This window comes from Bombus pyrosoma, linkage group LG6, assembly GCF_014825855.1.
Source record: "Bombus pyrosoma isolate SC7728 linkage group LG6, ASM1482585v1, whole genome shotgun sequence".
Taxonomy (NCBI): domain Eukaryota; kingdom Metazoa; phylum Arthropoda; class Insecta; order Hymenoptera; family Apidae; genus Bombus; species Bombus pyrosoma.
Window position 1 is genome coordinate 12,403,398 of NC_057775.1, and position 24,010 is coordinate 12,427,407.

At 38.2% G+C, this 24,010-nt stretch overlaps 3 protein-coding genes across 20 annotated transcripts in view; 2 read left to right on the forward strand and 1 right to left on the reverse strand.

Moving 5' to 3' along the window:
* LOC122568296 (growth arrest-specific protein 2-like) overlaps nt 1-12,488 on the forward strand; it is a 29,702-nt gene extending 17,214 nt beyond the window's left edge. For all 4 annotated transcript variants that reach the window (XM_043727897.1, XM_043727900.1, XM_043727899.1 and 1 more), the window contains 6 exons: nt 4,418-4,542; nt 4,770-4,911; nt 7,019-7,265; nt 7,737-7,998; nt 9,127-9,252; nt 9,581-12,488. In XM_043727897.1, the coding sequence (XP_043583832.1) occupies nt 4,418-4,542; nt 4,770-4,911; nt 7,019-7,265; nt 7,737-7,998; nt 9,127-9,252; nt 9,581-9,787 (1,109 nt within the window). In that variant the 3' untranslated portion in view covers nt 9,788-12,488. The remainder of the gene's footprint in view (nt 1-4,417; nt 4,543-4,769; nt 4,912-7,018; nt 7,266-7,736; nt 7,999-9,126; nt 9,253-9,580) is intronic.
* Nucleotides 12,489-12,528: 40 nt separating this feature from the next.
* On the reverse strand, nt 12,529-14,917 carry LOC122568297 (septin-2). Its single transcript, XM_043727901.1, has 8 exons — nt 14,808-14,917; nt 14,416-14,533; nt 13,991-14,327; nt 13,788-13,899; nt 13,523-13,715; nt 13,326-13,453; nt 13,078-13,251; nt 12,529-13,002 (listed from the first exon to the last, which is right to left on the reverse strand). The coding sequence occupies exons 1-8, from the start codon at nt 14,835-14,837 to the stop codon at nt 12,829-12,831; spliced, it is 1,266 nt and encodes a 421-aa protein (XP_043583836.1). The 5' UTR covers nt 14,838-14,917; the 3' UTR covers nt 12,529-12,828.
* A 796-nt stretch (nt 14,918-15,713) lies between these two features.
* The window catches only part of LOC122568291 (neurobeachin), a 417,885-nt gene continuing 409,588 nt past the window's right edge, over nt 15,714-24,010 (forward strand). For 10 of the 15 annotated variants that reach the window (XM_043727870.1, XM_043727875.1, XM_043727872.1 and 7 more), the window contains exon 1: nt 15,715-16,058. In XM_043727870.1, the coding sequence (XP_043583805.1) occupies nt 15,900-16,058 (159 nt within the window). In that variant the 5' untranslated portion in view covers nt 15,715-15,899. Of the gene's footprint in view, nt 16,059-17,801; nt 17,974-24,010 lie in introns of those variants that run through there. The other 5 variants (XM_043727883.1, XM_043727878.1, XM_043727887.1 and 2 more) reach the window with 3 other exon arrangements.

Here is a 24,010-nt window from a genome sequence, read left to right on the forward strand (position 1 = left end):
TCTTAATTATCACACGGCCGCATATCGAATGACCAAAACTGCGATAATTAGTACAATAATCTCTCGTTATATCGACGTTGAGGAGTACTTGCGTATCTAATTATATCGCGTGGTAATATCACGTTGGTTTCTCATCGCAGCTTCAAAGCTGCAGGATTGTAGAGAGAAAAAGAGGAACAACGAGAGAGAAAGATAGGTCGGCAGCCTTTGCTCGCGGAATCGTGTGTGGGTACCTCTACCGTGTCGTTACTATTCTCGTTCCGCCGGTGCGGTGTACGATTGAAGCGTGCATACCCACACCCACGCCAGCGTTAACGGAGGAGGAGATCGTTTGAAATGCAGCGTGGCGGTCAACTCTCCCGTCTGCATTCAATCGAGGGGGAACTTAATGCTCGAGGGTGAGCCACACGCGGGGTGTTTGCGCGGGGAAAGATAACCAGGGGCCCGACGACGTTTCGCTGTTTGAACTGAATTATTTTGAGTGTGTCCACGACTGTCGCTCCAATTAGCGTTTCGCGTGCACAAGGTAAATGAACGCGTGACGCGACTACGCTTCGAAACAGCTTCAATGATTAACGATTATTGACGGTAAAATGAATTCTGTAAAAAAAAAAAAGAAAAAAAGTAAGACTAATCCTCTTGTGGGATATAGATAATATTTTGCCGCGTTGATTGGATTCTTCGTACTGTGGAACGAATTAGTTCTCTATAAACGAATGTGTTTTTGTTTGTGTAATTACAGAGAAGCTATGGTTTATTTTTGGAGTTAATAAATTAGTAATTGTTATTATAGTTTATAAGAGGAAATAGAATCGTTGTAAACCCACATGTATCCCTAATTCTTTGATTAAATTACATCCTGTCAAAAACGAGCTAGTGTCCAGATACTTGTATGAGGTAGTGCATGTCACGAGGAGTGTCGTAATTGGATGATTGGTGGGGATTGTAGTTTGTTGGAAGGTTGGTGATTTATGGTGATAAAGTGGGTTTGGTTAGTGACATTGTCTCTCTTTGTCTAAAATCTAGTTGATTGTCATTTATACAGTAACTTTAACATTTTTTTTACCACGTGATTAGAGAATTTTCGACCAAAAACGTTGGAAGATTCTAACTTTATTGCTTCAATGAATATCGTGTTTGAAAACATAAATCCGTCACGACTAAAAAATCGATTTCCTATTTGTAGCCTTATTGATAGTACGATCGAACACATTGCAATTGGATTTGTTCAACTAAATCCGCACATCCAAGCCTCTGATGCGGCTCTCGATTTGGTTGTTCAGGGTTAACGGCGTGAAAGATTAACAACGTCATTGTAACGAAGGAAGAACTACGTTTTCCATTGGCTCAGAATCTCTACTATACTGTAATATTAACGCGTTTAAATTGCTGGAAACAACCATCGTATTAAACCCACCAATTGGAAATAAGTTATCTTGGAAACAATCAATGTTTATCCCACACGATCTCGCCGACCGAAGTGCCTATTTTCAATCATCCACCGTTTAACACGTGTCAGCCTTCCAGTGAATCATCAAAGACTCATTAAATTCTTGCAAAAAACTTCGCAACTGTTTCACCCACGTCTTCGAATCCGGATTCTAAATGTTTCGCTTATCAAAACGTATAAGCTTAAAATTGTCTACACTTCTGGAGGATAGTTGGAGAAATGAAATTCACAGAAAATAAAAATCAAGATTCTAAAGTTGAAAGTCCGCCATGACGAATATTCAGAAATAAGGAGAGAAGGATTATACTTACCCATCATCGAATGCCTATTATCATAATCGAAGGAAGGGGTGTCCAGTTTAGGGCAAAACGAAAAATCAGCGAATTTCCTGTGGCGATTATTAAAATAATACGAAAGGACGGGACCTTTCGACCCACACCCTGCGTCTGCGCCGGCTGCAGCCGCGTCTGACTCAACCGGAAGTCTGCCGGGCACCCCTCTTCCTTCGTGCCACTTCTTCTCCCTGCATCGTGGCTACCTGAAGCCGCATTACGCATAATGGGCGTACATACGCATAGCCGACACGCTTGCGCGTGTAAAAGGGGCTCGATGGATCGTGGATTTAAAAAACAGGAGACGTTCGCGAATAGGTTGCTTATTCGGCATGGATCATGGAGGGTTACCGAACCGTGAATCGTACCGGTGTGGTGAGACCTTCGACCCTGGTGCCGATGGTGCTGCACGAATTCCGTACGAAACCATTTAGAATCCATCCTTCCAAAAAATCCTTCACAAGTGCGAAATTACGAATAACTTTGTTTCGTAGGCTTTTCCTTCGTATTGTCTATTTTGGGGACAAACTGTGTGAGGTCCACGCGATGACGAAATAAAAGCTGTCGTGTCACCGCGTGTTTTATGGTAACTGGTTATTGCAGTAATGTATCGTACTCGAATTAATGCATCGATCGAACAATGCCAAGGACGATATCGGCGGGATACTCTGAAAAAGGCTCGAGCCGCTGTTTAAAGAGGTCGGCCGAACGTTAAAATCGAAGGGTAGCGTACCAAGGATAGTAAGAAAATGGGGGTCACGGTGTACGGTTATTATCGGCACACGTAATACCACGCTATTAACCCAGTAGAAATTATACTTTGAAAAATTCTGTCATAGATCGGCCGATGTCTCTGAGGGATACAATTATACGAATACTCAAGAAAAAATAGGTAAAGTTACATACTGAAAATGTAGAACGTAATAATCTTACGTTAGACAAACAGTAGCTCGATCGTGCAAAAGATTCGCACGAAAATTCATCGTCTAATTATCAAATACTTAGACTTTGCCCTTTCTCTTAAACGGCGTCGCGTTATCAACTCGCATAGTGTCGAACATAACTACCGCAGTCGGTTCCGGGTGACCGAGTTGCTGTTGATCGTCGCGCGGTTCGCACTCAAATACGTTCACGCCCGTGATCTTTCTTAAGATCGAGCAAGGGTTATACATCCTATGAACACAAGTATGAGAGCAGTCGTTATCACGAGCTCGTTGCGCTCGGTTTGCCATTGTGTGTCTCCAGGCCATATGCGAACGATACTCGCGTACCAGATCTGACGACGACGTCCGTATGTACGCCGTGTTACCTGTACACGTGTGCGCACACGTACACTTTGCATACACATGAGGCCCACGTGTGTGTCCCACGAAACAACATGTGATGGACTTTACTCCATAAGCCTGCCCGTTAACAATTTTTTTCTCGTTCTGCCCCGGGTGCAACCCTATTGTTAGCAGGTCGAGTCACGAGCCACGACGCTGGTTCTCATTACCATCCGTATCTACGAGGCTTTATCGTTCCGTCAGCCCAACCTAGTTCCCATTTCCCATCGTATCCTAGCTATATCTATATACATGGCACGGATCGTGTCGTGGCCCATCGGGTTTTCCTTAGATTCTCGACCGTCTCCATCTATCCCAGCAGCGTGGGAGAACCGTGGGTGCCTCTGTATTATTTCTTTCCCTCTATGTAGCGTAACTTTGCACGTGTGCGTCCGTAACGCTGTCTCGCGATGTCTGCTTCTGGTACAGAACGCGAGGCGTTCGAAAAATCTCGGCCTTGATCCTGTTTACAAGCCAACGAAGCCGGCAAACGAAATTGAAATGATTTCGCGCAGTCACGCACGAATTGGCTTATCGTGAGAGTGTCCCAGCTAGATCGTTTTTCGCTTGACCGAGCACGCCACCGAGAAACGGTTCTGGCGTTCCTAGCGATCAATTTTTCGTAAGCTGAGAAATTAAAGCGTACTAAATACAAGCGAGGATAGAAGATGTAGATGTACGACGAGTTGAGAAGATCGAAGGAAGAGTATGTACGAGGATTGATTCGAACGGAGATTCCTTCGGTAGGTAGAGGTTCTATAGATGAATTTGAAGCAATCCGTTGAATGGTTTCTCACGTTCTCTGACGGTCGTGTCATCTTAGAGACCTCTGTCGCCTTTGATGAGCCGCGATAGCGCGTCCCATGCATTCGCCAGGGTTAATTCGCTTTCTCCTTCGCGCGATAGCGAAGCGCCGTTGAATAGTTCAACACTCCGATCGATTATGACCTTTCCGGTTTTCGATGTAAGAATTTTTAAAGATTTTGTAATTGAAAAGGATCGACAAGATGAGTTATAGTAGAAAGTTGCAAAAGAGCGTAATTACATTTCTGCCAGCGCCTCGAAAGCCCTGAGAAACTGCAAAGCGAAAGTCACCCTGCTGTTGCCGGGAAGAATTTGACTACGATGGAGAGCCCGAGGAGAACTGCCCCATTGTTTCCAACAATGACGCCACTTCGTCGATGCTCTTGGCTGCTTTCGAGAGGCCATTTGCGTAATACGTTGAATCGACACAAAGATGAATCGCCGGCTTGTTAGTAGACTAAAAAGAATAAATTTTATAAGTGGACCGCATTTTTTTTTTATCTCAGACTCGGAAATCGTATCGGGAGACAACTTCTTCGACGCCTTGGACAATGGCGTGGTGGTGTGTCGATTGGCGAGGGTTATCCAGGAAAAGGCGAGGACAGCGATTGATGCTGGAAAAGCGAAAGGGGTGAGTAATCTCGCTGTTGAGAGGCTACCGTTAACATTCGTGTAAGATGGACTGTGCAAGCAGTATCGTATCGATCAGTTCGCGTATTTCTTGTCAAATATTTCATTTCTGATTGTTTTTCGTATGTAAATAAAATATAGATCCTGTAGATAAGTCATTTATCGATCTCCTCGTCTTCGCGTAATGAGCATTTTTTCAATGATCGATTCCTCGCGATTCTTTTTCAGCCTATGCCGGTGATAAAGGGCCGCTGCTGGGAAAATGCAGCGCGTCGCAGTTTCTTTTCTCGGGACAACATGGAGAACTTCATACAGTTCTGCAGACGACTGGGCGTACACGAGAATCTTCTATTCGAGAGCGACGATCTCGGTAAGAAAGCCAAGAGCTAATCAATCTTAATTCGTTGAAATCGACTTGCCTCGTTTATTAGCCGCGTTTCGCTCGCTATAGCTGCAACTCGACCATAACTGAGCCGATTAAAAGCGAAATCCCGCCAATTATGCCGCGTAGCCGGCTGTGCGTGGCTATGCAAATGCAAAGTTACCACAAAAGGAAGAATAATCGCCGCGAATTAACCGCGTCTCGCGGTAGTAACGATGAAAAAGAGTCGTTTTTCCCTCGTAGCCGACTGACTTTCAATGCAACGACGAAAAACAATGAGCGCTCGTAGCTGATGTAATCTCGGAAGCGAAGAAGCTTCGGAGTTGCGAAAAAGTGATCCACTGGGTCGCGCATTATGGGGATGGTTGTCGCGCAAAATGGCGCTGTCTATTTTTACTTTCGTATACGTATGTATACTGGAATCTTGAAGTACGATAAGCGAGGAAGAACAATGGGTCCATAAAGAATAAGTTCCGAAGTTTACTTTCCCCTAACTTTGCCTTCCAGTAACTTCGAACTTCTGCCGTTGCTGACCTCTATCCTCCTTTGTACTTCGTCTTCCTTTTACGATCGTTTGGTACATATAGCTCTGATATACTGCCAATTCAGAAGTTAAGGGAATGAAAATAATATTCAAAGATCTCGTATCAAAGACGATTCTATTGATTTCAATTACTACTGCAACATCCAATCAGTATCTAATAAAATAACATATATATTTTTCAAGAATGTTTCGAAAATTGTGTCTGTTATTATTTCATGGTCTAATTGCAGCAGTAATTATTTTTTTAATTCTTTCACTTTTCATTCTCATGTGAGAAGAAAAATCCGATTATAGAAGATTAATATACTTACGTTTCTATTAATAATACGCGTTTCTCAAATATATCACTTTCATCGAATATAACGCGCCACTCTGCTTTGCTTTTGCTACAATACCGATGTAGACGTTGAAATACTGCTGGCGTTCGAAGCTCGATACAGTGGAACGAAATATAATGGCGGGACTTTTCCTTTTTCCTTTTGTTTCGTTTCACGGTGCTCGTCCCGTTTGAAATTATTTTTCGTTGGAACGGAAACCTGTGAATCTGGATTTTCGTGTCATGCTCGTCCTCGTGCTACAAAAGTAAAATCATCAGGCACGTAGATTTAACGCGGAACAAAGCTTTTGTCTCTTTACGAATCCGCCGACCATAGGAGAAACGAATAGCTCGAGGAAGCAACTGCGGTAGATTAAAAAGCTCATCTATTATCCAAACAAAGATAAATTTTGTATGTTCTTCCGTTGAGAATAGTTGTCTTAGTATACGAGGAATTTTGTTTAGTTCGATCGAAGATGCGATACTTCTTTCTGAATTAAGAAGTAGCTACAATTTTATTGCGAATAATATGATGACCATTTCGTTTGGTTAAGACGATCTATTTTAATGAATAAATGAGATGTACCACGAAATGTAGGCTAAATTGGTCAATTACGATGGTAGTTGAAGAAGGTCGAGGGTGTCATCGCTTACGTTCTGTAAATAGAATCTACATTTTTTTTTTTTTTTTGGTAGCGTGGATGAAGCGGTCGTAAAGAGACTGGTTTCTAGGTTGTCTTGTAATTTTCACCATGTGGACTGCGATGTATCACGTAGCCCGATATAGCAATCGGAGAAACTAAAATATCGGAAAGCTTCGAAGCACCTGATAAATTATGAACGTATAAAATCTGTTCATATGTTGTATAAATTCAAGATAGAAAGTTTTCATTAAAATGCAAATCCTTTTAACGTATGTTTCACTTGGCCTTGTCTGAATTCTAACGACTTTTTTGCTCCAATTATTTTTTTCATTATTTATGAATAAATATGTAGTCGGCCACTGTATAAACTATTCTACGGTAAATTGTAAATTAATGTAAACTTGCACGTACGTAATTATGGTACGGCCATTTCCAGCGTTTTCTCTGCAACTAGATAAACATGTAACGCAATAAAAAATTGCTAGAATCTAGCGTAATACATACGTATTGGTCTCCTTCAAATTATCTGTGTTTCTACTACATATACATACGACAAATTTTTCATTTTCTTTAATATTTTTAATTTTGCAGTCCTACACGGACAGCCACGGAACGTGGTGTTGTGTCTGTTGGAAGTGGCTCGATTGGCGTCAAGGTATTCGGTCGAACCGCCAGGACTCGTGCAGCTCGAGAGGGAAATCGCTGCCGAACAAGAGCGAGATCTTCACTGTCTGTCCGATAGCGGTATATCCCATAGCAGCTTGGTTTCTTGGCAGTTTCAATCACCGTCCCCGACCGCAACACCCAGACCTCCGACAGAGAAGATCAAACACAGCAGGTATTGTGCCTTTTGATTTCTCCAATCCCATTTACATCTCCGCTTTTGACGACATCGCTATCGTACAATTGGTATTTCAAGAAGATATTCTGTTCGTAATTAATGACAATTTTCAATTCTTAACAATTCTGTAATCGGTTTGTGTTTGTTGAATCAAACATCAGGGAAGTTTATAATTTTCAAGTGAAAATGTATACTATTGATATTAACTTGAATAAAATTTGATGATCTATATCTTAATGGAAATTCAAAGGCGATGAGAAGCATGTGACACGAATGTAATACTGTATCTGAAAAATCGAAAAATTGGTGATGAAAAAGTTTCTCAAGCGTGTCATCGATGTTCTCGATTTGAGAGCATTTAAAGCTTCTAGTACCTACCCACTTAAAATTTAGGTAATAGAACAAAAGAACCCTCTTTTATGTTGAATTTCAATGGCATTTCGACCCAATTTGCACCATATTTTGCAGTTCAGCATCGGAAGTCGCGTTGACGGCGACGCGATGGCTGGATCCAACCACCGATGTGACGCACGAGCCCGAAATGAGAAGGTCGGTGAGCGACAATGGGCCAACGGGTAGCGACGGAGTTCCCAGCGATACGACGGAAGACGATTGGTCACGAGGAAGCGCGGAGGACCCGGACGAGCTTCCATCGCCATCGAGTTCACCTTTGCCCTCGCCAGCCGAGCCGCCGGAACACACGGGTCCCATAACGGAACTCGATCGTAAGGTACGCTGATCAAACCGTTTCTTCGTCCGATATAAAATTAAATGTTTGGTATGGTATTCAAGTTTCTCATTCCCATGCTTTAGGCGGTTCTCTGACAGAAATTTCTGTTCGTTAAATAATTCGGAAGCGAAACCTTGGAAAGTAAGCTTTCGTCGTTTTAATATACATATTTTCTAAAACAGATCTAATTATAAATTGAAACACGGGAATATCTAAAAAAAATATCTTAAGCACTTAATCGTAAATTCAAATTAGAACTTTTCATTTATCGATTTCTCGGCTTATCGGCTAAGCTATTTGGGTCATCACCAATTACTTTACTTTGATTCTGGTATCGGAAGCTACAAATAAAGCAATTTAATTCATCATACGCGCCCCAATTTCAACGATCTCGAAATAAATTTAAACACGGCTTGCTTCATAAATAAAATCAAATGAAAACATACATTCAACGTTAAAATCATCTACAACATTTTTTTTTCTATTTCACTTACGCGCATCCTACAGTAACAAGCTTATAAAAGGTATAATGTTGCATTCATCATGAACTCTGAAGTCTACTCAAAAACTAGTCGCGGAACAAATGCAAAATTAAAACTGCTTATTATCCAACGAACAATGCACGTTATTACCTTTTTCTCTTGTCCTCGTTTCATTAACATACGCTACCAATTGCGTCAGAAACAATTTATCTCGTTTGACGAGGGTTCAAATTGACGTTCCAAGTTTTTTGAAAGATTAATTCCGCTTTTATCCGTAATAAATGCAAGTAATACTGACTAGGAGCGTGCAATTTGCTCGGTAAGTTGCATCGTGTCACGTTCGCCACGAACGCGCCCGTGCACGTGGAAGGGAGAAGAAAGAAACAATAGGTACGAACGGGACGCTTTAAGCTTTTTCACGTATGCGTTTACACGTTCGTGGATCCTCGCGTGTCGAATTCCTGCATGCCGCAGAGCGGATGTTCCGAGAGGCCGCTGTAGTAACTTTCCCCGCGACACGTCAAACCGATTTATCTCACGATGAAGGTCGATCATTCGTTGTCCGTCTGAGCATCGTCTGTCATAATGTTATTTGGATTCCGTGGCCAACTTTTACATCGCGATGTGGCCTGTTTACTGCTTTTAGGTGAGAAGAGCCACAGAGGCCGTGCAGAGACTCTGCCAGTGCCCATCCGAAAGATGCTCCAAACTGAAGGTGCGTAAAGTTGGCGAAGGACGGTACCATATCGCTGGACGAAATGTCTTCATCAGAGTATGTATTATCTATCTGATCCTTTATCTCGAATTAAGATTTGAACTATATGTGCGTATAGTATTATTTTGTATCATTGATCTACCATTCATTATGCGGTAATCAAAACTCGTAAAATTGGGCTTCGTTGCAACATCGTTGCGACTTCATATCGGTGGTTCTGTACATTTCTAGAAACGCAATGCAGACATCTTATTATTAGAAACACACCCGCATCGAATAATCCCGGCAGCCTTCAAAGAAAGCTTTTTTAGATTGTTAGCTTGCCGCGTACAGTTGGAAGTACGCCTTTCGTTACTAATGACGATATTACTCGACGTGTTCGCAGCTTTTGAAGGGAAGACACATGATGGTCAGAGTGGGCGGGGGCTGGGACACCTTGGAGCATTTCTTGGCGAGGCACGATCCCTGTCAGGTGAGGACCCTCAACCGCGAGAGCACGCCGCCTTCTCCTCACGGCAACAAGCACACCAACTTTCTTCCTATTCGCGCCAAGTATCGCAGTCCTCCACCGGAATCCGTCTCGGCCCGTTAGCCTAAAAGCACAGTGCCTGTTTACAAGTCCACGCTACTTCACGTTCATGCTGTTGTTGGTCCGTTTCGTACAAGTCAAGAGACAGTTCGATAGGGTGGTTTCTTCTGAAAAAGGATGGAACTTCTGTTCCGTCTTTTCATTCGGATCAGACTTTTAATCGATAGAAGCACGAGAAGTTACGAGAGTACCACACTGATAAATGAACGGCGAGAACGTTATATACTTGAATCTTTATAAAGTACACAAAGATCAGTAACGTCCCCGAGAAACGATGTCTTCCTTCTTTCCAACCGCTGTCTATAGCGCGTTGACGATATCGAGGGATTGGATAATTCTATCTCTGTGCTATTCTCGTCATCAAATATAGTAGAACTTGTATTAAATGCACCACTGTCTCTCATATACATATGCATAAGTTATACAGGGGATGGCACTATTTTTCTTACATGTCATGTAATATGGCTGGGGAGCACTAATATTACACGTATATCCTGACAAGCGTGTTAATATGCCATCTTACTATTGAGGAGACTCCCGCGATATTCACTGATTCTTACCATTTTCACATCCGTTCGAATTTTTGACGAATATATTGTATAGATCTATAGTATACATTCGCTCGTTATTTTTGTACATTCACATCGAATTATACGTTGTGTTCATGCTACAATGTATGTACTATATGTATATGTATGTACGTATAGAAATGCGACTTGTATTTATTTGTACTTTCCTACATGTTCGCGTAAGCTGTTCGTTTAGAAGAACAAGGACTTGCCTTTCGTATATACGTACCAACGATTCCATCGGTTTCGATTTACGATCCGTAAAGGGTTAAGTGTTACACATTCCACAGATGACAGGCATATTAACGCTTGATTTGGAAATTGTCTAACAGAAATAGACGGGAGGGCAATGCACCTGGTAGAGGTAGTCGTAAGACCGCAATGACCAAAGTTCGTAATGGTACACGTATGTTGAAACGATCACGGGCAATAAAAGCTTATCGGAATGTCGTTTACATCGAAGATAACGACCAACACAGTGTATCCGCTGCGAACGAGCTGCCTCGGCTTCGAAGTTGACCCATGCGTGTAATTAGAAGAAAGTGCAATTAAGGACTCAGGTAACATTTTAAATCGAGCTTGTCGGGCTAAATAGAGCTACAGGAAATTGAACTTACCGATCGAACGACTCCGTCTTTTTGTAGAAATGCAAGCTTTAAGGTTTAGGTAACCGGTTACAAGAGTGCGGGATTATTATTCTGAAAAGGGGATGAAGCAATTAATTATTACTTATTTATACTTGGTCATTGCTGCGGCCCGCACGGGCGAATCTCGTAGTGCACTTAAATATTTCTCGCGGTAAGCAATGTAAGGCACATAGATTGTAACAAATAACAGGGTCGGTTACATTGATTAATTCTACTTGAAATATTAGATCATTTATTGTTAGATTATTATATAACTATGTTAAACGATTGACAGGAATGATTATTATTTTCATGCTTCACGTTCAAAGGATATCTTTGAACCTTTCTCATCATTAGGAAGAAAATCTATCTTCTTATATCTTAGACACATACATCTATCGACACCGACCCTGACGATAATTCTTACACTTTGGCACATAATCGATACGTACTAAATTTGCTAACACGCAAAATGCTTCACGATAATTGCCATAATATATGTTTTGTACTTTTATAATAAATATATAGAATAAGGTGTAACAAAGGACGTATTGTAGCGAAATTACAAGGCGACATGTGTTTATTCCGTTCACAGAAATGCAAGGACACAGTGTGCAAAGGAATACCAAAGCAAAGAAATATACGACGAGCAATGTCGGCACGTTGAGGCTATTAACGTTGCCGTTCAAAGCTTTTCTTTTTGTTAGACTTTTTCCTTTCTATCGTCTAAATTGATTTTGTATCATAGCGTTGTACGTTTCGTAAATTAGTATTCGACACATAGTGTGTAATCTATTTCGTTTTAGATATTTCGCTCGTATACGCAGAATGTATTTATTTGTAAATTATAACGCAATCAGTTCTAAACGTAGTGATCGATACAGATTTATTTCACGAGTATGTTTAGTGTCATTATTGCTACGCGCGAATGAAATGATTCCGCCATATTATATTATTATCGTAAACGCGATACAGAATAAGTATGTCTATAGTACGGTTAAGTTGTACGTACCTGCTTAATTAAACGCAGAGTATTCTAGAGTATTTTTCGTTAAACGAAATTTTATAATTGAGAATGATTTCACGCGTTTCGTTTATGTTTGTTCTCGTGTAAATTTATCGTGTGCAATGCTATTTATTCTAGCATCAAATGGATTTCTGTCCCGCAGATTTTTGTTAAGAACTGAAATATCGAATTTATGAGATTTACGAATCAGTTTATAAATATTCCATTGTACGATGAACATCGTGATATCATCGCAAACATAGTCTGTTTATTTTCTCATGATTTGTAATGTGATATGATTGTGTTGCACATCCTACTTTCATTTTTTACTTAACGTTAGTAATCAAAACATGCTTCTATAAAAGTAGCTCGTAATCAGTTCGTGTATTTCATATAACGTATAAAATATGCCGCTAATAACGTTAGTTTTATTTAACTACGATACTATTGTGTTAATTGTTATATTTTGTTGAACAATAAAATATTTAATTATAAATCTCTTAGACATTTGTATAGTAATTATAATTGATTGCTGAACGGATGTATTTGTAAGTAACAAATATATCTTTATTTTTCTCAAAGTGCATATGTTAATACAAAAAGTAAGTTAAATTTGGTAAACATCACTTTTCTCATGATAGTCAGTCTGGTATAAAATAACATCTACGAGTAAAGAAATACATAAAAATGCAATATAAATTATAATGTTCGAGAACATTTGATAATTTAATTTTAATCTCAGTGATCAAATATTATGCGATTAAAGTAACAATACTTATACGTATATAGAGATATAAAATGGAGCATCGTATTTATTTATTGCAGCATCAATGGCGGACATTTCTACTTCTTTTTACTTTTACCTAGTGTTAACGTATGATGTTGAGGTTGTTGAGCGAATTGAGTTTTTCGCCTATTGAATTCCAAAATATCGTCTTCGAGCTTCTTTCTACTTTCTTCCAACTTTTTCTTTTCCTCTGTGTGATCTTTTTTCAGTTTATCGAATTTGTTATGAAGCTAAGTAATACATACAAAAATGAAATTATTATATGGATTTTCTACAGAAACATTAAAAATTATAAATACTATTACCTCTTTCTCTGCCTCCTTCAATTCAGCCTCTTTCTCCTTTACTCGTGCCACGAACATCTGTCGCATCTCATCTTCCTTCTGTTGGAGTTCTTGCAGGTGAATGGATCTTTTTGCTTCGCAGGTTTGTTGGAAACTAACTGGTTTATTTTCACTATCAACATCGCTAAATCCCATCTGAAAATTATAATTATAAATAATTGGATTATGCAAGCCAGATTCAGAAATTCTTATTTTGTGCGATAAACTACCTGTTCCAGTCGCTTCCTACGATATAGCTCATAATGACGACAATGTGTCTTTTCTCTCATGTCTTCCATATTTGTCCTTATTAACATTTCACGCAATTTAACGAAGTCACAATGCGATTCATTCTCCACTATAAAAAGAACACCATGGTTCAGGATAATTCACATATTTTAATAGTAGCAAATAATTGTAATTTTACCTTGTACTGTGCCCCATGGATATTGGCGAGAGCGCATCATTTTGTTACCAACTCGAACAAAGTCTGTGCTACCAACTACTGCAAAAGGTACATGGGCATTCATACTAGTATTTACTTCTGCAACATTTTCGTCGTCCGTAGGAAATTGATAAATATGAACTCCATTATTTTGTAGTTCAGATATAATTTTAGTCTGGAACAGAAGATAAAGAAAAAAGTTGTAATAAATAAATATATCTATAGATGACTGTAACTTCTGCTATACCTTAAACTTCTGTAATTCCGTTTTAGATATTGTATCAGCTTTGGCAATAATTGGAATAATATTGACTTTTGTATCCAGTTTTTTCATACAGACTAGATCAATTGACTTTAATCTATAATTATACATTTAAATATCAATAAAGATAATGTCAGAATAAAAATGATAAATGTTTCCATAAGAAATATTTTACACTATATATTTACCCATGTCCTGTTGGACAAATAAAATATAGGCAAACATGAATACGACTGTCATGATAAGTTGGCAAAGATCGTTTTATCTTCAATTCCTCTTGCAAATATGCTTCAAATTGGGCATCTATATAATCAACAACAGCTTTGAAGCTGTCTTCCTTATTAATTTGATCTCCATAACCAACCGTATCGACAATAGTGAGCTTTAACCTAACGTTACTTTCTTGCAATTCATAGGTATGTGCTTTAAGTTTTACAGCAGGGAGATTATGTGGGCTTGGCATAGACTCAAAACTTGTATTAAATAAAGAATCCATAAGAGTAGACTTTCCAAGTCCAGTTTCACCTATTAAAAGTACAATTATAAATGTTAACAATCGTAAAGATTTATAGTACACATATGTATTAAAAACTAACAAACATATTTGTCTTACCGATACAAAGAATATTGAATACAAATCCATTTTGAACGGATTTATTTACCAATTGATCTGGAAGACTGTCGAATCCAACATGACCAGACAATTTTAAATTACGTAAGGTAGATTCCATCTGAAAAAATGAAAAGGCCATGATTATTAACAGTTAGTAAGTCGGCCGGAAACTAGCAGTACTATCCATATACGGAGAGCTTTATCAAGAATACTGTTGTTATGACAGAATAGAGAACCAACGCCCTTCAAATTATAAACATTACGCGTATAAATCGAGGACTGAATATGTATTTATACATGAAAACAAGCATTTGTACACGTGATTCTTTCCAATAGGAATAATTGCTAGATGTAGCGTAATATAGGCGGAAAATTTAAAAAATGACACTTACCTTAGCACGTTCAACGTCCGCCGACGCCATTTTTACTACTAGTGACGCGTGTGTTACTCATACCAGTTCATACTCATACCGTAGATCTCTGTAGTACCGCGAACATACACATCGTAATTTATTACAATCTACAATACTTATTCATCAAAGGTAAAATCGAGTGAAATCCGTATATATGTCGGGTATCTCTGCAATTATTTCGGTTTGAATAAAAGTGATTCTATAAGCATGTCATATAAATATTCATACATTTTGTATATCTTATCGGTATTAATCGAGATTATCGGGAATAAATCAATAGTATTATTGCCAGAAGTTCATATGTAAGCAGCAAATCGAATAATGCATACTACCAGACATCATTTACAGGTTAATTTAACAAAAATAATTCATAATTATATCGAGTTAAAATTTATATTTCTCCTTTACATATGTTATCATCGTGATTATTAACACATTGATTGCTGGATGAATTTCATAATTTCGTATACCTTATTCATTGCGCCAGAACGCTGTTGCTTATTTCACATGCATTGTTATATGCATATATGCATAATATATATCCTACTAAAGGAACAAAATTATTATTATACATTTAGTACGTTATATTGCTATTTCTATGATAAAAATATAACAAATTTTACGAGTATAATTTTTCTTTCATTTAAATACTTTAATTAATTCCATGGCATAGCGATGTCACCAGTGATGTTATTGAATCTTTAATATCGAAAAAGTAAATTTAAATTACGAATAAATAAAGCAGCGTGTAATATTTACCGGTGCAGGTTCATATGGGTATATAAGCGGTTCGTAAGCCGCGCCCTCCCCCCACCACAGCGGCGTACGCCGCTCAGGTAGGAATTTACGGGTTCAGTTAGTGTTGGTATTGCGACCGCGTCGCTAGGGTGTTTCGCGTTGCCGTACTGGCAGGCTCCTCATAACAGTGTCTACTTTCTAACATGGAAGATCAATTTGTGTTGTATTATCATGTGACGGGGAAAAGCTCTCGTTCATAAGACGGTCTCTGTGTAAACTATCGTATATTTTCCTCGCGAGGGAAACGTGTTATCAGGTTAAATAACCGTCGCGATGGCGGACATGAAAAGTCCACCGTTCAGTGACATTAAACGGCCCGAGGAGGTGGTGGCGATGGCGATGAACGACAGCCTGAAATTCGCCGTGCTGATCGGGCTGATCGAAGTGGGACAGGTGTCGAATCGGGAAGTTGTCAACACCGTGCTTCATCTGGTGAGCAACACTGAAATTCCATAGATTTATCCGGCGAGCCGGCTATCTATTTCACGGTCATTCCCGCCGATTTTGCGACATCCGACCAAATCTGTCAGCCGGAGCTGTCAAACGGTGTTCGCGACAATCGACACGGTGTGCACGACCTTGCATACTGTGAAATATCTCGTCGTTTAATCGAAATCGAGAGTAATACAGCGCGCGTCGTTTCAGAGAGTATACGATGCGAAACAATCGCGCTTCTTTCCGTTACTATCACATTCAATGTTTGCCTGAAAATCATCATCAAACGTCATGCTAACTTTATAGTAAACAAGTCCCTGCTCGCACGTTTTTCAGTGAAAACAATTTCCAAAATCGAGCCATATGTCTCGTTATCTTCTATCGTTATATTTAAGATTCGAATAGATTCTTAGATTAAAATATTAATACTTTTATCGTTTGTTTGCTTAAAGCCATTTATTGATATTTTTTACCGCAATTACGTTCTTAACTCCAGTTTTGTTTTGATTTACTCGCGTAACAACCAATTATTTTTCGAGGACACAAACAAGGAAAAAAAAACATGAATCGCGGCAATCGAAACGTAGTGTAGCCACAAAAAGTTTACGGTTGTGTTTTTATTGCGTTAAATCACGCGTTTCGTAGTCGACATTGCGCTACGAAGCGCTGTTTACCCGTCAACGTGTCGCGTTCACGATATTGTTCTTATTTCCCCGGGGAATTCGGCTCGCGTTTAGGTGTCCGCGCGCCACGTAGAAAAACATGCTTATCAGCGCGATCTTGTCGCGCACACCGTTCCCGCGTGGGATGCGAGTTAAAATTTCCGTCGATCGTGCGCTCCCAACGATCGAATATCATTTTATTTGTCAACTGTCGATCGTATGATTAAACGTTTGGGAAATATTCGTGTTGTATAAATTTCAGGATAATTATGGAAATTTTTTGGCTGGAATTTTAGATTCAGCAATGGAAGCTAATTTTTGAAAACACAAAATTTGTTCATAAAGGTGATAAAAAATGATGATACACGTGAAATTTCCAATTAACGTTTGGTCAAAGTTGAGAAATACAAAAGCAAATGGAATATTTTAAAATTCTTTCGACACGCAATTATCAACGGAGAACCTTTATTTTTCTAAATTGGTCAGAAATCGTGATACAGATAAAACTAAGATTTAGATAGGACCGAGAAAGAATTTTATGATACTTAAAATACGATATATCAGATAAAATCAAAAAATTTTTTCGTCACGCAAATGTTAGCGAACATTTTAAAATCTTGAAAATTCCTCCTAATAGCTGGAACTCGAATACCGCGTAAAGATTTCGTTCGAACAACCAGGAACCATAGGAACATGTATAGGCGGTGGAACGTGGCCGGTTCTCGAACTGGCGAAGACAAATAGGTAGCACGTGGCAGCGATTAATGTCGGCCGTCACGGTTACACGGAGTTACGATCGCGCCGCTTTTCCGATTCTGTCCGTCTCTTCGTTGTTGTTCAAAGAATTAGCCATGGCTCCGATTTCTGCCGTTTTCCATTGATCTTCTCTCGGAGGTTGCACGGTCTAGAGACTCACGAACTCGCCAACATACCGATTATACGGTTTACTTTGACCCTGAATCGGTTAGCGTCATCGACGATCACGACAGCGTCACGACCAATGTACGTACTTATTAGTCGGCTGCTATGATAGATAATGCTGGGACTCTGGAACAGACAGAGTTTTTGCATTCATCTAACAATAAGCGCGAAGGAGGATGGCGTGTGGTTAATTTTCTGGAGAACGATGTTGTAACGGATAGTGAAAGTATACGTAGGGAGGTGGCTGTGCGTGGCAAGATGAATGGTTATAACGAGGAGTTTTTATGTGGTTTTCGTGATGTAGGAGATTGATTTCGATGATGCGCAAGGTAATTTTCCCATGGTGTGTATAAAAACAAGACTGGTACAAAATGGGGGAAAAATGAGGATAGCACAGATACCTAAAATTATTTTTAATATATCAACGACGGATTTTATTCTATTCCTTTTTCTCAGAATCCTCCGATTGTGTTTCCTTTAAGCGCATAGAAATTCCTCTCCTGAAAAGAAAAGTGTTCCTTATGTTAGAATTGAAAAGGAAAGTGTTTTACCTTTAAACTAGATGTATATGGCTTCAAACTCTTAACTTTGTACTTATTTATCGATTTTGAAGGATATTCGTACATTTTATGTCTCTGTTTCATGAATGGAAGTCTAAATTAGATCCATGACTAAATTCCATTTCGATGGGAACAAGCGTTTATCGTGTTTGGGCCGTAGTCCGAATCGTGTGTAATTCAATATTATGTGGCTAGGAGCGAAGGTATTCATCATTTTGATTGTGGTTAAAGAGGCTTTGTTAATGGTCACATTTGTGTCAATATATTGTTAATAAATAGCCACGATTATTAACACCACTTGTGCGAAAATAGCGAAATTTCAGAAATCTGTACAAGATTCTTTTTTCTTAATATCGTGATCATTTGTATTAAGTTCTTTCCATGTTGTATGTAGCCATACTATTTTTAACGGTTAAGAGAAATTTATGCAAACTGTAACTAACAGAATTTAAAAATAAAGCGATATATAAATGTAACCGTTAACTAGTAAAATACGAGAGTATAAGTATAAAGTGGCAATGAAATTAACTATATGTACGCCAAGTTATTTGTAACTAAACGTCAAATATAATTTGATTTCCGAAGGTTCGCTTTTGTGTTGCGAAATGAGGTGAAAAACTTCACTGGTGACGTTATTATCTCGCTCCGTATAGAACATTCAAACCATATAGTAGCAAATTCAATCTTAAATTTCACTAAAAATATTTCACCGCGGAAGCGGTTTCCATTTTCAGTCAGATTTTAATTTAAATTTTGTATTATTTCGCGAAATTAATAAAATATTCCTATACAATTGAGAGAAAAATAGGATAATTTAGGAATATACATTGATAGGAAAAACAGCATTCTGTTGGTAGCAAGTAATATTGTAAAATCGTCGGATCACGAAAGGTAAAAAATTTAAAATAAACGATTAAAACTTAAGATTGTTTAAATGGTATATTATCTCGCTCTTAAAACTTCTACTATTCTACTATTTCTGATTAGCATAAGTTTGCATTACGTCAGTAGTAATGATGCCTCATGCGCAATAAGTGAGCGGGAAACACAATATTCGACTATTGATAGAATGATTGGATATTCCATCTTTTGGTAATAATAGAAATGACATCCTTCTAATTCTTCCTCGCTATTCTACGTCGTGAAACTTAAAAAAATTGAGTCAATTTAAAAGAAGTATCTTTTCGCATATCTTTTCTCACTATTGTTCTTTTTTGAGTTACAAATTTAAAAATAAAACCGTCGAACCCAGTTTCATCATTGATAGATCAAAGTATCAAAAATTGGTTCTTGCAATAAATATATTTCGCGATATTCTTTCTTCTATTTTTTAATTCTGAATTACACCTATAATTCTGATAGTTTTAATGACTCTAGTTTAAATATTTCCGTGAATCACTGTACAACTTTATAACTATCTCGCAGATAAATTTGTTCAAGTAGCTCTTATTGTTTAATCATTCCGAAGTGACAGATAATGACGCATTAAAAATATTCTTATCCTTGAGCCAACGTGGCCGGAAGCGCCCAATAAGAAATTTTCGCGACATTACGCGTCGTCGACGACTTTATCGACTACGCAGAAACGCGTCGCATTTCGGAGGTGAAGGTCGTATCATCCTTGCTCTGAATGCGTGTGTACACCATTTGATGGGCAAATTTGCATAAGTAACTGATAAAGTGGTAGCGGTTTCGAGTTTCTCCGTACCAGGGATTATCCATTTGCTTTTCCTATATGTGACGCAATGAAATTGGCTAATTAGTCTGCCGATTTTTTCGTCTCTTTTTCTCCATACTTTCTGGTTCTTTCTATGCCACCGTTCTGATTATCGAACCGGGAGTCAGAGGCACCGATGACACGTTTCCCAAGCGTCCCAAGGTGTCGGAACGAAACGCGTTTTCGTTGGCTGCTAGATATCTGAAGAAGTTTGCCGAGATTAGATTAGATTCTTTGGCTACCTCGAAGATAATTCGGTTTTCTCTTTGTAGAGTTGTAATCTTGTGCATATTGTCTGTGCACTTGCTACGGCTTTATTGTTTCTCTTTAGAAGGAAGTTTTATTTGAGTTCTGTTTTTGTAGAAAGTAACTTGCGTCTAGTAAGTTTAGTTTAGAGAAGAGAAATGGAAATGCGAGAGGGAAAAAAGTGTCAAAGCATATAGCTTAATTAAAAATCACAGATAGAAATGGCGATGCTGATCTCAATGTAAGATAACGCGCATTTCTAAAGATTAGATTGTAAATGTAAGGAAGAAAACTGTATTTGCGTAGAAAGATATTACGAAATGTTTAATTTAACTCGAAATTCTAAAATTATCAATAATTTCATTTTTTATTATTAAATTCATTCCCAAAAATTGAAACAAATAGGCATAGATGCGACGACTACAGTTGCGCAATACCTTTCGTGATATAATATATTAGTATGTCGTTATGACATATTAATGACACGATTATTGTTAACGAACTGCTAGACCTAGAGATATAATGATAGCATTAGAATCGATAGTTGCTCTTTTACTATACTAACCTTTTTACGTTACGTTACATATTTATGTTATTAATGTAGACAGCACGTTGCGGGTATATTGTAGTATTCTCGTATTAGTAATAGCGAATTATTACTTGTATGTCACCAGTGTTACGTACTAGTTAGCATCATTAAACTCTAATAGACGTTTTTATTTTGAAGCATCTGTATTCTCATACCTGTATCCCATCACACTGGTATAGGTATCTTCTGCAGAATTAACTTCCGCGATATCTATTTTGGAATTTTATAAATACGTTTACGAGTAAAAATAATGTTTATTGACGTCAGTATATTTTACCTGCGCTACTTTCCAACGTCACGGTAAATAACATTTTTTTTTAACCCTTTTATGCCAGTAAAAATCTAAAATTGAGCGCTTAGAAACTTCTACATGTTGTATAAAATGCAGTTACGCTCGTATACCACTACGGTAGAACAGATATTGAACAGTGTTACACATTGGTGACACTATATCGGTAGAATTACTACACACGTTATACTAAATCCTACACGTTAAACATACATGACCCATTGTACACTATAGTATTTAACACACGATGATGTGCTTTATTCTAAAAGCTAACTGCACAATACGGTAATTTATGCCAATTGTGCTTGGTAAGTCGCTCATTAACCTCGTATCACCGTTTGAGTAATCCGGAATAATGGAAAATAAATTGCTAGCGCATTGAAAATTTTAATGTACGGTTAAAAAATGCAACATTTATCGAACGTTGTAGCGCAAAGAGTAAACTTTCTATCGGAATGATCTCTATCGACGTTTATTCAGCTTGGCATTCTCGCGCAATCGTTAGACGAATAAACCTATTTCGATCATTTTATCCGGACCATCGACACCTCCTTTCTTCGCTTCAATTTCGTATCTTTGGAAAAGCATCGTCCATCCAGTTCACACGTATAACACAGGTTGTCATCCATTGCACAGCGCTCGCTTATGCTACCAAGTCGTGCGCCGTTGAATCGGCTTTTGTTACGTCCACGCACAATTAATCATGCGGACAATGCACGTCGAGCGGAGCCGCGGCGATAGAAATGGAGGTAGACGGGGGCTTTTTAGCAATTGATAATTAATGTAAGCGAGAAACACGTTCCTTCGATCTACCCACGCGTATTCGCGTGATAATATCTTTCAACGTGTTCTCGCGTGTAACGCGGCCAATTCTTTTGGTTTCTAGAAGAGCAAAGGATTGTTCTTTCATATTCTACCAACCGAATTTATTCGTGAAAGACAGAAGACCTTTTAAAAGTCCAAAAGATTCGAAAGTTTAATATTTGAAAGAATAGAAATTTTAAATGACCAAAACAATTGAAATTCTTGTAAAAAGTAGGTATGTACCTACTTCTTCTTTTGATCGAAGTAGTGCTGTTAACAAAGTTACGAACATTTTACCGTACTCTATGAACTTAACCTACATATATCCATATAATAGAACCCATATTCTATAAAATCGATAGCCGTATTATATGAACCTCTCAGAAGCCAAATTGATCAACTCTACTTTTTATCAAGTTATCAATTTCACATTATCTATGCAGGTACGTAATTAGTATTCAACATGTGAAGAAAGAAATCTTATAATATAAAAGGATGTTCTTTATTTCATAGCGCAATTAGTTTTCATTCAGAAGACGTCATTATTTCTCCAATTTACAATATTACGAAAATCGATCTATGAACTATCGTTCGTTTTTATTTCTCTGTGCCGTGTTTAATACAGCTGATTTTGCAGCCGATATCTATCGGTGAAACGTGTTTCTCGTCGTGTCTCACGATCGTAATTCTTCCTGAATGGGATATTGTTCCTGGATGGAAGTGCAGTCTCGGTGACCGGTCGAACGTGCATTTTAATCAATTTTTCGAAAGGTACCCGTCGAGTTTTATGTTTAGCCACGATATCGTGAGTTGGAATCTTGAAGTTATTGCGTTACAGTACATGAAAGTTCGCTGTATTTGTAAACTGCCAGGTGATTCTGTGCAGCGACTTGTTTTTGGGACAACTTTGATTTAACCCCTGTACATTTGGGAACGTGATATTTCCCAGTGCGATGTCATTCGTGCAACGCATTGGTCGTGATATCTCGCCCCTCTGTTTTTCAGTATTTATTATTACATTGTTGTAAGTGTTATAACTATACATTGCACATGTCGTTTCAAAAAAAAAAAAAAAAAAAAGAAAAAAAATGGAAAAGTTTGCTTTTGGAAGAAGAATGTTTGATGTTTAATATTGCGCTCGCTCATTCGCACGAGATGAATGAGATGTCTCGCGAACTGATTTTTCTTTCGAACCTTTGGATGAGATGTCTCACGGTTGAATGAAATAACAGGCGTGATGTCTCGTACGAATGACACAACGCGCGACGTCACGTCTACAAACACGAAATGATCGAGTCTGTTGTGAAATTTGGTTCCTACCTCAAAGAAAAATATCGTTAGAAATAGTATTTTTGCTAGTTGAAAATTTTCGTTGATACAGTATCTTAGAAAAAATGTATTACTTGTAAATCTGGAACAACAAATAGAATTCTTTCCCTTTTTTTTTGATAATTGTGTTACTCTTATTCGTACTTTTTTCCCTATTCTCGTATTCTGTGTTTTTATTTTCATTGTTGAACACATTCTTGGCGGTGCCATTGAAATGGTAATCTTGTTTGCCTTTCTGCAACAAAAAGAATCTATTTTAGAACTGTCGCCGTGATGTCCGACCTTGTTTAAATGTTTCCATTTTTTTAAGGATAATATATGTACAGTTAAAATCAAACGTCGAATCAGTTTTCGTTACAAATGCTGGATTTTGAGAGAAGGATTATTAAAAATATCGTCGTAAAAGTATCGTTGTTCAAATAAAGGTCATGAACGTTTCAGTGTTCGTTAAACACAATGTAACAGATAGTTCTTAAGTTACGCTATTGGTATACCGAATTAGTATTGCCAGTCTATATCTAGACAAATTGCATAGGAATAAACAGGCATTGTTTGCTCAGGAGCTTATTGTTATAACTAAAAATGTAATTGGAATTTTGCACATGTTTGTACATTTCTGCCTGACCAGAGATTTTATTCGTTAAATCTCTTATTTACTATAACTTTTTCGGAATTTAATATGATTAGATTATACAATGGCTCCAAATTAGCCGGTTTAGAGAAGTTTTACAACGCATTAAGTATGCGATATTAAAGTTCAATCTTTTAAACATTAAATAACACGAGAAGCACTTTTCTCCTGTAATCTTCAGTCATAATTGATCGATCGTTA

Bases quoted from the DNA above. Each gene is read 5' to 3' on its own strand.
- LOC122568297 (XM_043727901.1), bottom strand. From the start codon at position 14,837: ATGGCGTCGGCGGACGTTGAACGTGCTAAG. The intron at 13,900-13,990 runs GTAAATATATAG...GTATAATTATAG, and splicing joins ATTTGTCCAACAGGACATGG to ATTAAAGTCAATTGATCTAG. The intron at 13,003-13,077 runs GTAATAGTATTT...TGTATTACTTAG, and splicing joins TGAAGGAGGCAGAGAAAGAG to CTTCATAACAAATTCGATAA.